Source organism: Dendropsophus ebraccatus, chromosome 13 (assembly GCF_027789765.1).
Source record: "Dendropsophus ebraccatus isolate aDenEbr1 chromosome 13, aDenEbr1.pat, whole genome shotgun sequence".
Taxonomy (NCBI): domain Eukaryota; kingdom Metazoa; phylum Chordata; class Amphibia; order Anura; family Hylidae; genus Dendropsophus; species Dendropsophus ebraccatus.
Window position 1 is genome coordinate 80,034,750 of NC_091466.1, and position 13,035 is coordinate 80,047,784.

General features: G+C 52.5%; 1 protein-coding gene across 2 annotated transcripts in view; it reads left to right on the forward strand.

Annotated features, from left to right (window-relative positions):
* The first annotated feature begins 9,684 nt into the window (after window positions 1-9,684).
* The window catches only part of PPP4R4 (protein phosphatase 4 regulatory subunit 4), a 134,625-nt gene continuing 131,274 nt past the window's right edge, over window positions 9,685-13,035 (forward strand). Inside the window, exons 1-2 of one of the 2 annotated variants that reach the window (XM_069951114.1) lie at window positions 9,685-10,094; window positions 12,065-12,138. In XM_069951114.1, coding sequence (XP_069807215.1) covers window positions 10,014-10,094; window positions 12,065-12,138 — 155 coding nt within the window. In that variant the 5' untranslated portion in view covers window positions 9,685-10,013. The remainder of the gene's footprint in view (window positions 10,095-12,064; window positions 12,139-13,035) is intronic. The other variant, XM_069951116.1, reaches the window with a different exon arrangement.

Here is a 13,035-nt window from a genome sequence, read left to right on the forward strand (position 1 = left end):
CCTGCGGCTCTGGTGTCGTCTGGTGCGCGTTCCTTTCTAGCCCCCTTACTCCACTGTTCTCCCTCCTGCGTACACTAGAGATACACTACTGTCATGAATGCCCGCAACAATCCCGGTTTTTATACCATACTTAGTGGTCAGGCCGTTCTCTTACAGACACGTGTCGGCACTACCAGTCTCTTGGTTGGAGTATTCATCTCCGATCCTCCCTCAGCCCTCGCGGGGGACGCAGCTCCATCATGTCTACCCCTACAGCCTTTCAATCTGTTTTTATCGGCACCTTCTATCTCTCTGACCTATCGTCTCCTTCAGCAGAGCGGGATGGACGACCCCCGGGTTCCGGGTACCTGGGAGAAAGACCTGAATGTTACGGCTACCCCGGAGGATAGACCGAAAGCACAGATATTCATTCCTAAAGTATCCGCCACTTGTCTGGCCCAGGTGTGCTCCCCTGATGGGATCGGGCCCCGCTAACACTCTATGTTCCCATCAGTATCTGATCTCAGCTGGCGCTGTAATAGAGAAAGGGGCAGAATGTTACATGTATGGTGAGATGATCTGGTATATGATATGTATGGTGAGATGATCTGGTATATGATATGTATGGTGATGATCTGGTATATGATATGTATGGTGAGATGATCTGGTATATGATATGTATGGTGAGATGATCTGGTATATGATATGTATGGTGATGATCTGGTATATGATATGTATGGTGAGATGATCTGGTATATGATATGTATGGTGAGATGATCTGGTATATGATATGTATGGTGAGATGATCTGGTATACGATATGTATGGTGAGATGATCTGGTATATGATATGTATGGTGATGATCTGGTATATGATATATATGGTGGGACATTTTAGCCCCGTTCTGGAGGGGCATCTGATACCTATAAAAAATTATGGGTCGGTCGGTACCTAGGACTCCTCAGCGCTGTGACATTGCTGATGTATGGCTGTGATTGTCCTGGATGATGAGGCAGCAGGGGGCGCTGTGACATTACTGCTGTATGGCTGTGATTGTCCTGGATGATGAGGCAGCAGGGGGCGCTGTGACATTACTGCTGTATGGCTGTGATTGTCCTGGATGATGATGATGAGGCAGCAGGGGGCGCTGTGACATTGCTGATGTATGGCTGTGATTGTCCTGGATGATGAGGCAGCAGGGGGCGCTGTGACATTCCTGATGTATGGCTGTGATTGTCCTGGATGATGATAATGCAGCAGGGGGCGCTGTGACATTGCTGATGTATGCCTGTGATTGTCCTGGATGATGAGGCAGCAGGGGGCGCTGTGACATTGCTGATGTATGGCTGTGATTGTCCTGGATGATGATGCAGCAGGGGTCGCTGTGACATTGCTGCTGTATGGATGTGATTGTCCTGGATGATGATGATGCAGCAGGGGGCGCTGTGACATTGCTGATGTATGGATGTGATTGTCCTGGATGATGATGATGCAGCAGGGGGCGCTGTGACATTGCTGATGTATGGCTGTGATTGTCCTGGATGATGATGAGGCAGCAGGGGGCGCTGTGACATTGCTGATGTATGGCTGTGATTGTCCTGGATGATGATGAGGCAGCAGGGGACGCTGTGACATTGCTGATGTATGGCTGTGATTGTCCTGGATGATGATGCAGCAGGGGGCGCTGTGACATTGCTGATGTATGGCTGTGATTGTCCTGGATGATGATGAGGCAGCAGGGGGCGCTGTGACATTGCTGATGTATGGCTGTGATTGTCCTGGATGATGATGATGAGGCAGCAGGGGGCGCTGTGACATTGCTGATGTATGGATGTGATTGTCCTGGATGATGATGATGAGGCAGCAGGGGGCGCTGTGACATTGCTGATGTATGGCTGTGATTGTCCTGGATGATGATGAGGCAGCAGGGGGCGCTGTGACATTGCTGATGTATGGCTGTGATTGTCCTGGATGATGATGCAGCAGGGGGCGCTGTGACATTACTGATGTATGGCTGTGATTGTCCTGGATGATGATGATGAGGCAGCAGGGGGCGCTGTGACATTGCTGATGTATGGCTGTGATTGTCCTGGATGATGATGCAGCAGGGGGCGCTGTGACATTGCTGATGTATGGCTGTGATTGTCCTGGATGATGATGAGGCAGCAGGGGGCGCTGTGACATTACTGCTGTATGGCTGTGATTGTCCTGGATGATGATGAGGCAGCAGGGGGCGCTGTGACATTGCTGATGTATGGCTGTGATTGTCCTGGATGATGATGATGAGGCAGCAGGGGGCGCTGTGACATTGCTGAAGTATGGCTGTGATTGTCCTGGATGATGATGAGGCAGCAGGGGGCGCTGTGACATTGCTGATGTATGGCTGTGATTGTCGTGGATGATGATGATGAGGCAGCAAGGGGCGCTGTGACATTGCTGATGTATGGCTGTGATTGTCCTGGATGATGAGGCAGCAGGGGGCGCTGTGACATTCCTGATGTATGGCTGTGATTGTCCTGGATGATGATAATGCAGCAGGGGGCGCTGTGACATTGCTGATGTATGGCTGTGATTGTCCTGGATGATGAGGCAGCAGGGGGCTCTGTGACATTGCTGATGTATGGCTGTGATTGTCCTGGATGATGATAATGCAGCAGGGGGCGCTGTGACATTCCTGATGTATGGCTGTGATTGTCCTGGATGATGATGCAGCAGGGGTCGCTGTGACATTGCAGATGTATGGATGTGATTGTCCTGGATGATGATGATGCAGCAGGGGGCGCTGTGACATTGCTGATGTATGGCTGTGATTGTCCTGGATGATGATGAGGCAGCAGGGGACGCTGTGACATTGCTGATGTATGGCTGTGATTGTCCTGGATGATGATGAGGCAGCAGGGGGCGCTGTGACATTAGTGCTGTATGGCTGTGATTGTCCTGGATGATGATGAGGCAGCAGGGGGCGCTGTGACATTGCTGATGTATGGCTGTGATTGTCCTGGATGATGATGATGAGGCAGCAGGGGGCGCTGTGACATTGCTGAAGTATGGCTGTGATTGTCCTGGATGATGATGAGGCAGCAGGGGGCGCTGTGACATTGCTGATGTATGGCTGTGATTGTCGTGGATGATGATGATGATGAGGCAGCAAGGGGCGCTGTGACATTGCTGATGTATGGCTGTGATTGTCCTGGATGATGAGGCAGCAGGGGGCGCTGTGACATTCCTGATGTATGGCTGTGATTGTCCTGGATGATGATAATGCAGCAGGGGGCGCTGTGACATTGCTGATGTATGGCTGTGATTGTCCTGGATGATGAGGCAGCAGGGGGCGCTGTGACATTGCTGATATATGGCTGTGATTGTCCTGGATGATGATAATGCAGCAGGGGGCGCTGTGACATTCCTGATGTATGGCTGTGATTGTCCTGGATGATGATGCAGCAGGGGTCGCTGTGACATTGCAGATGTATGGATGTGATTGTCCTGGATGATGATGATGCAGCAGGGGGTGCTGTGACATTGCTGATGTATGGCTGTGATTGTCCTGGATGATGATGAGGCAGCAGGGGACGATGTGACATTGCTGATGTATGGCTGTGATTGTCCTGGATGATGATGAGGCAGCAGGGGGCGCTGTGACATTGCTGATGTATGGCTGTGATTGTCCTGGATGATGAGGCAGCAGGGGGCGCTGGGACATTGCTGATGTATGGCTGTGATTGTCCTGGATGATGATGATGCAGCAGGGGGCGCTGTGACATTGCTGATGTATAGCTGTGATTGTCCTGGATGATGATGAGGCAGCAGGGGGCGCTGTGACATTGCTGATGTATGGCTGTGATTGTCCTGGATGATGATGCAGCAGGGGGCGCTGTGACATTGCTGATGTATGGCTGTGATTGTCCTGGATGATGAGGCAGCAGGGGGCGCTGTGACATTGCTGATGTATAGATGTGATTGTCCTGGATGATGATGATGAGGCAGCAGGGGGCGCTGTGACATTGCTGATGTATGGATGTGATTGTCCTGGATGATGATGATGAGGCAGCAGGGGGCGCTGTGACATTGCTGATGTATGGCTGTGATTGTCCTGGATGATGATGAGGCAGCAGGGGGCGCTGTGACATTGCTGATGTATGGCTGTGATTGTCCTGGATGATGATGCAGCAGGGGGTGCTGTGACATTACTGATGTATGGCTGTGATTGTCCTGGATGATGATGATGAGGCAGCAGGGGGCGCTGTGACATTGCTGATGTATGGCTGTGATTGTCCTGGATGATGATGCAGCAGGGGGCGCTGTGACATTGCTGATGTATGGCTGTGATTGTCCTGGATGATGATGAGGCAGCAGGGGGCGCTGTGACATTACTGCTGTATGGCTGTGATTGTCCTGGATGATGATGAGGCAGCAGGGGGCGCTGTGACATTGCTGATGTATGGCTGTGATTGTCCTGGATGATGATGCAGCCGGGGGCGCTGTGACATTGCTGATGTATGGCTGTGATTGTCCTGGATGATGATGAGGCAGCAGGGGGCGCTGTGACATTACTGCTGTATTGCTGTGATTGTCCTGGATGATGATGAGGCAGCAGGGGGCGCTGTGACATTGCTGATGTATGGCTGTGATTGTCCTGGATGATGATGATGAGGCAGCAGGGGGCGCTGTGACATTGCTGAAGTATGGCTGTGATTGTCCTGGATGATGATGAGGCAGCAGGGGGCGCTGTGACATTGCTGATGTATGGCTGTGATTGTCCTGGATAATGATGAGGCAGCAGGGGGCGCTGTGACATTGCTGATGTATGGCTGTGATTGTCGTGGATGATGATGATGAGGCAGCAAGGGGCGCTGTGACATTGCTGATATATGGCTGTGATTGTCCTGGATGATGAGGCAGCAGGGGGCACTGTGACATTCCTGATGTATGGCTGTGATTGTCCTGGATGATGATAATGCAGCAGGGGGCGCTGTGACATTGCTGATGTATGGCTGTGATTGTCCTGGATGATGAGGCAGCAGGGGGCGCTGTGACATTGCTGATGTATGGCTGTGATTGTCCTGGATGATGATAATGCAGCAGGGGGCGCTGTGACATTGCTGAAGTATGGCTGTGATTGTCCTGGATGATGATGCAGCAGGGGTCGCTGTGACATTGCTGATGTATGGCTGTGATTGTCCTGGATGATGATGATGAGGCAGCAGGGGGCGCTGTGACATTGCTGATGTATGGATGTGATTGTCGTGGATGATGATGATGAGGCAGCAGGGGGCGCTGTGACATTGCTGATGTATGGCTGTGATTGTCGTGGATGATGATGATGAGGCAGCAGGGGGCGCTGTGACATTGCTGATGTATGGCTGTGATTGTCGTGGATGATGATGATGAGGCAGCAGGGGGCGCTGTGACATTGCTCTTTTCTGATCGCTCATCTGATCTATACAACATACGTGTGCAGCAATACATACGTGATCCCTCCCACATAACATAGAGAGTGTGCGGTATACAGGGTGTGAATATAGCAGTGTGCACATGTATGTGACAGGTGTGTGTGTAGCGTAGTAGACAGGTGTGTGTGTGGCAGGTGGACGTGTATGACAGGTGTGTGTGTGTAGGCATGTATGTGAAAGGCGTGTGTGGCGGGTGGACGTGTGACAGGAGTGTGTAGTGGGCAGACATGTATGTGACAGGTGAGTGTGGATATGTGACTGGTGTGTGGCGGGGTGGACATGTGTGTGAGAGGTGTGTGTGTGTGTGGCGGGCTGGACATGTGACAGGTGTGTATGTGACAGGTGAGTTTGGTGGGGTGCACATGTGTGTGACAGGTGTGTGTATGTGACAGGGTACTTTGGTGGGGTGCACATGTGTGTGACAGGTGTGTTGCAGCCTGGACATGTATGTGACAGGTGTGTGTGGACATGTGTGTGTGGCGGGTGGACATGTGTGTGTGGTGGGGTGCACATGTGTGTGTAGCCGGTGGACATGTATGTGACAGGTGTGTGTTGCGAGGTGGACATGTGTGTGGCAGGTGTGTATGGTGGGTGTACATGTATGCGACAGGTGTGTGTGGCGGGTGTATGTGGTGTGTGTGGCGGGTGTACATGTGTGTGGTGGGGGTACATGTATGTGACAGGTGTGTGTGGCGGGTTTACATGTATGTGACAGGTGTGTGTGTGGCGGGTGTACATGTATGTGACAGGTGTGTATGGTGGGTGTACATGTATGCGACAGGTGTGTGTGGCGGGTGTATGTGGTGTGTAGCGCGTGTACATGTGTGTGGTAGGTGTACATGTATGTGACAGGTGTGTGTGTGGCGGGTGTACATGTATGTGACAGGTGTGTGTGGCGGGTGTATGTGACAGGTGTGTGTGGCGGGTGTACATGTATGTGGCAGGTGTGTGTGGCGGGTGTGCATCTATGTGACAGGTGTGTATGGCGGGTGTATGTGGTGTGTGGTAGGTGTACATGTATGTGACAGGTGTGTGTGGCGGGTGTATGTGACAGGTGTGTGTGGCAAGTGTACATGTAAGTGACAGGTGTGTGTGGCGGGTGTACATGTATGTGACAGGTGTGTGTGGCGGGTGTATGTGACAGGTGTGTGTGGCGGGTGTACATGTATGTGACAGGTGTGTGTGGTTGGTGTACATGTATGTGACAGGTGTGTGTGGTTGGTGTACATGTATGTGAAATGTGTATGTGGCGGGTGTATGTGACAGGTGTGTGTGGCGGGTGTACATCTATGTGAAAGGTGTGTGGCGGGTGTACATGTATGTGATAGGTGTGTGTGGTTGGTGTACATGTATGTGACAGGTGTGTGTGGTGGGTGTACATGTATGTGACAGGTGTGTGTGGTGGGTGTACATGTGAAAGGTGTGTGGCGGGTGTATGTGACAGGTGTGTGTGGCAGGTGTACATGTATGTGACAGGTGTGTGTGGCGGGTGTATGTGACAGGTGTGTGTGGCGGGTGTACATGTATGTGACAGGTGTGTGTGGCGGGTGTATGTGACAGGTGTGTGTGGCGGGTGTACATGTATGTGACAGGTGTGTGTGGCGGGTGTATGTGACAGGTGTGTGTGGCGGGTGTACATGTATGTGACAGGTGTGTGTGGTTGGTGTACATGTATGTGACAGGTGTGTGTGGTTGGTGTACATGTATGTGAAATGTGTATGTGGCGGGTGTATGTGACAGGTGTGTGTGGCGGGTGTACATCTATGTGAAAGGTGTGTGGCGGGTGTACATGTATGTGACAGGTGTGTGTGGTTGGTGTACATGTATGTGACAGGTGTGTGTGGTGGGTGTACATGTATGTGACAGGTGTGTGTGGTGGGTGTACATGTGAAAGGTGTGTGGCGGGTGTATGTGACAGGTGTGTGTGGCAGGTGTACATGTATGTGACAGGTGTGTGTGGCGGGTGTATGTGACAGGTGTGTGTGGCGGGTGTACATGTATGTGACAGGTGTGTGTGGCAGGTGTACATGTATGTGACAGGTGTGTGTGGCGGGTGTATGTGACAGGTGTGTGTGGCGGGTGTACATGTATGTGACAGGTGTGTGTGGCGGGTGTATGTGACAGGTGTGTGTGGCGGGTGTATGTGACAGGTGTGTGTGTCAGGTGTATGTGACAGGTGTGTGTGGCGGGTGTATGTGAAAGGTGTGTGTGGCGGGTGTATGTGACCGGTGTGTGTGGCGGGTGTATGTGACAGGTGTGTGTGGCGGGTGTATGTGACAGGTGTGTGTGGCGGGTGTATGTGACAGGTGTGTGTGTCGGGTGTATGTGACAGGTGTGTGTGTTGGGTGTATGTGACAGGTGTGTGTGTCGGGTGTATGTGACAGGTGTGTGTGTCGGGTGTATGTGACACGTATGTGACAGGTGTGTGGCGGGTGTATGTGACAGGTGTGTGTGTCCGGTGTATGTGACAGGTGTGTGTGGCGGGTGTGTGTGGCGGGTGTATGTGACAGGTGTGTGTGGCGGGTGTATGTGACAGGTGTGTGTGGCGGGTGTATGTGACAGGTGTGTGTGGCGGGTGTATGTAACAGGTGTGTGTGGCGGGTGTGTGTGGCGGGTGTGTGTGACGGGTGTGTGTGACGGGTGTGTGTGGCGGGTGTGTGTGACGGGTGTGTGTGGCGGGTGTATGTGACGGGTGTGTGTGGCAGGTGTGTGTGGCGGGTGTGTGTGGCAGGTGTGTGTGGCAGGTGTGTGTGGCGGGTGTATGTGACGGGTGTATGTGACGGGTGTGTGTGGCGGGTGTATGTGACAGGTGTGTGTGGCGGGTGTACATGTATGTGACAGGTGTGTGTGGCGGGTGTATGTGACAGGTGTGTGTGGCGGGTGTATGTGACAGGTGTGTGTGTCGGGTGTATGTGACAGGTGTGTGTGGCGGGTGTATGTGAAAGGTGTGTGTGGCGGGTGTATGTGACAGGTGTGTGTGGCGGGTGTATGTGACAGGTGTGTGTGGCGGGTGTATGTGACAGGTGTGTGTGGCGGGTGTATGTGACAGGTGTGTGTGGCGGGTGTATGTGACAGGTGTGTGTGGCGGGTGTATGTGACAGGTGTGTGTGGCGGGTGTATGTGACACGTATGTGACAGGTGTGTGTGGCGGGTGTATGTGACAGGTGTGTGTGTCCGGTGTATGTGACAGGTGTGTGTGGCGGGTGTGTGTGGCGGGTGTATGTGACAGGTGTGTGTGGCGGGTGTATGTGACAGGTGTGTGTGGCGGGTGTATGTGACAGGTGTGTGTGGCGGGTGTATGTGACAGGTGTGTGTGGCGGGTGTATGTGACAGGTGTGTGTGGCGGGTGTATGTGACAGGTGTGTGTGGCGGGTGTATGTAACAGGTGTGTGTGGCGGGTGTGTGTGACGGGTGTGTGTGACGGGTGTGTGTGGCGGGTGTGTGTGGCGGGTGTGTGTGACGGGTGTGTGTGGCGGGTGTGTGTGACAGGTGTGTGTGGCGGGTGTATGTGACAGGTGTGTGTGGCAGGTGTGTGTGGCGGGTGTGTGTGGCGGGTGTGTGTGGCGGGTGTGTGTGGCGGGTGTGTGTGACAGGTGTGTGTGGCGGGTGTATGTGACAGGTGTGTGTGGTGGGTGTATGTGACAGGTGTGTGTGGTGGGTGTATGTGACAGGTGTGTGTGGTGGGTGTATGTGACAGGTGTGTGTGGCGGGTGTACATGTATGTGACAGGTGTGTGTGGCGGGTGTATGTGACAGGTGTGTGTGGCGGGTGTATGTGACAGGTGTGTGTGGCGGGTGTATGTGACAGGTGTGTGTGGTGGGTGTATGTGACAGGTGTGTGTGGCGGGTGTATGTGACAGGTGTGTGTGGCGGGTGTGTGTGACAGGTGTGTGTGGCGGGTGTGTGTGGCAGGTGTATGTGACAGGTGTATGTGACAGGTGTGTGTGGCGGGTGTGTGTGGCAGGTGTATGTGACAGGTGTATGTGACAGGTGTGTGTGGCGGGTGTATGTGACAGGTGTGGGTGGCGGGTGTATGTGACAGGTGTGTGTGGCGGGTGTGTGTGACAGGTGTGTGTGGCGGGTGTGTGTGGCGGGTGTGTGTGGCAGGTGTATGTGACAGGTGTGTGTGGCGGGTGTGTGTGGCAGGTGTGTGTGGCGGGTGTATGTGACAGGTGTGTGTGGCGGGTGTATGTGACAGGTGTGTGTGGCGGGTGTATGTGACAGGTGTGTGCGCACATGTGTGTGGCAGGTTCGGGCGGTGACGTCACGGGGCTCGGTTACTATGGAGACCGGGCGCCGCACACCCGCAGCAGGCCGCCTCCCGCTCCTCGGACACAGCAGTCACCCGGCTCCCGCCCTCCCCGGTCTCCCAGGTAAATCAGGGCTCGGAGTGTGGTGAGCGGCCGGTGTCCCGTGTCCCCGGTGCTGACTCCTCCCCGTCCACCCCCGCCGCCCCCTCTCCCCCGCCGCCCCCGCACTCAGGAGCTCCGGTGGCGGCGGCTGCTGCCATGTGAAGAGCTCCCGGTGGAGGATGCAGCGGGGTGCAGCGGCTGCCTGATCTCCCGGTGCCCGGAGCCTCCGCCATGGAGCTCAGCCTGTTCGGATACATCGAGGACCTGCAGGAGCTGGCGATCATCGAGCGGCCGGTGCGGCGGAGCCTGAAGGTAACGGGAGCCCGTGACGTCATAGCCGCGCTGCCCGTGACGTCATGGCCGGCGGGGGGAGGGGCGGGGATACAGTCTAATGTCCAGGCGTGACGTCAGAGATCTGTCAGGGCATGCTGGGAGCATAGTCGTATTCCATCCCTGTGACGTCACCAGCCTCTGACATCATCCCGGGATTCCCTCATGTAGTTACTGGGGTCTTGTACCTCCTGTATATAGTTGTTAGGGCTTTCCTATATACCCCCCTGTATACTCCATGTGATGGGTTAATGCTCCCCCATCAGTGCAGGTGAGGTGTGATGTCATCAGCCTCTGACATCATCCCGGGATTCCCTCATGTAGTTATTGGGTTCCTGGACTGTTCTGTCTTCACATATTGGGGAGGGGTGACTGGTGAAGTTATTGGGGGTCCTGGGGTACCACACACTGTTATTGTATGACATCATCTCTAGGTATAATACTCCTTCCCCTCCCCCCATCGCTGCTGGTGTACCATGATGTCATCAGACTCTGACATCATCATGGTAATCCGCTGGGTCCCCAGGACCCCCACATTACATGGGTCTGAGTCATGTAGAAGGTGTGATGTCACATTACAACTCAGTTATAATATGTGACATGTTATATAATAGTCCAGTATAATATGGGACATGTTATATAATAGTCCAGTATAATATGGGACATGTTATATAATAGTCCAGTATAATATGGGACATGTTATATAATAGTCCAGTATAATATGGGACATGTTATATAATAGTCCAGTATAATATGTGACATGTTATATAATAGTCCAGTATAATATGGGACATGTTATATAATAGTCCAGTATAATATGGGACATGTTATATAGTAGCGGTATAGTCATCACTTGTCCGGGATAGAGTATATAATGGTATAATCTTTTGGCTGGGACACAGTATATAGCAGTATAGTCATCTCTTGGGCAGCACACAGTATATAGCGGTGTAATCTTTTGGCCAGGATACAGTATATAGGGGTGTAATCTTTTGGCCAGGATACAGTATATAGCGGTGTAATCGTTTGGCCAGGATACAGTATATAGCGGTGTAATCTTTTGGCCGGGACACAGTATATAGTGGTATAATCTTTTGGCCAGGACACAGTATATAGTGGTATAATCTTTTGGCCAGGATACAGTATATAGGGGTGTAATCTTTTGGCCAGGTTACAGTATATAGCGGTGTAATCATTTGGCCGGGATACAGTATATAGGGGTGTAATCTTTTGGCCAGGATACAGTATATAGCGGTGTAATCGTTTGGCCAGGATACAGTATATAGTGGTATAATCTTTTGGCCAGGATACAGTATATAGGGGTGTAATCTTTTGGCCAGGATACAGTATATAGGGGTATAATCTTTTAGCCGGGATACAGTATATAGCGGTGTAATCTTTTGGCCAGGACACAGTATATAGTGGTATAATCTTTTGGCCAGGATACAGTATATAGTGGTATAATCTTTTGGCCAGGATACAGTATATAGCGGTGTAATCTTTTGGCCAGGACACAGTATATAGTGGTATAATCTTTTGGCCAGGACACAGTATATAGCGGTGTAATCTTTTGGCCAGGATACAGTATATAGCGGTGTAATCTTTTGGCCGGGACACAGTATATAGCGGTGTAATCTTTTGGCCGGGACACAGTATATAGCGGTGTAATCTTTTGGCCAGGACACAGTATATAGTGGTATAATCTTTTGGCCAGGATACAGTATATAGTGGTATAATCTTTTCGCCAGGATACAGTATATAGGGGTGTAATCTTTTGGCAGGGACACAGTATATAGCGGTGTAATCGATCAGTGGTGGCTGCTGGCAGTCATTGTCTCCGGAGCTTTCTATCGATCTCTGCTCTCTCCATTATAATCTCCGGGCACATGATGTAATATGGGGGAGGATGATGTCATCACCGGCCGCTGACCTCTCCTCATTTATTATTTCAGACTCCTGAAGAGATTGAGCGGCTGACGGTAGATGAGGATCTGAATGACATTGAGAGGGCGGTGTACCTGCTCAGGTAGGAGGCGCCACTGCGTCTGTCCTGTACTGTAGAAAGTTCTGGTCATGTGACCAATATAAACATTCTATTCTTATCCAGTCAGTGTCTGCATAGTGTCTGTGCCCCCTCAGTACTAGTCTCCCCACTAGTGTCTGTGCCCCTTCAGAACTATTGTCCCCCACTAGTGTTTGTGCCCCCTCAGTACTAGCCCCCCACTAGTGTCTGTGCCCCCTCAGTACTAGTCTCCCCACTAGTATCTGTGCCCTCTCAGTACTAGCCCCCCACTAGTGTCTGTGCCCCCTCAGTACTAGTCTCCCCACTAGTGTCTGTGCCCCCTCAGTACTAATGTCCCCCACTAGTGTCTGTGCCCCCTCAGTACTAGCCCCCCACTAGTGTCTGTGCCCCCTCAGTACTAGTCCCACCACTAGTGTCTGTGCCCCCTCAGTACCATATACCCCCACTACTGTCTGTGTCCCCTCAGTACTAGTCCCCCCACTAGTGTCTGTGCCCCTTCAGTACTAGTCCCCCCACTAGTGTCTGTGCCCCCTCAGTACTAGTCCCACCACTAGTGTCTGTACCCCCTCAGTACTAGTCCCCCCACTAGTGTCTGTGCCCCCTCAGCACTATCCCCCCCCACACTAGTGTCTGTGCCCCGTCAATACTATTCCCCCCACTAGTGTCTGTGCCCCCTCAGTACCATCCCCCCCCACTATTGTCTGTGCTCCCTCAGTACTAGTCCCCCCACCAGTGTCTGTGCCTCCTCAGTACTAGTCCCCCCACTAGTGTTTGTGCCCCCTCAGTACTAGTCTCCCTACTAGTGTAATTGCCTCCTCAGTACTAGTCCCCCCACTAGTGTTTGTGCCCCCTCAGTACTAGTCTCCCTACTAGTGTAATTGCCTCCTCAGTACTAGTCCC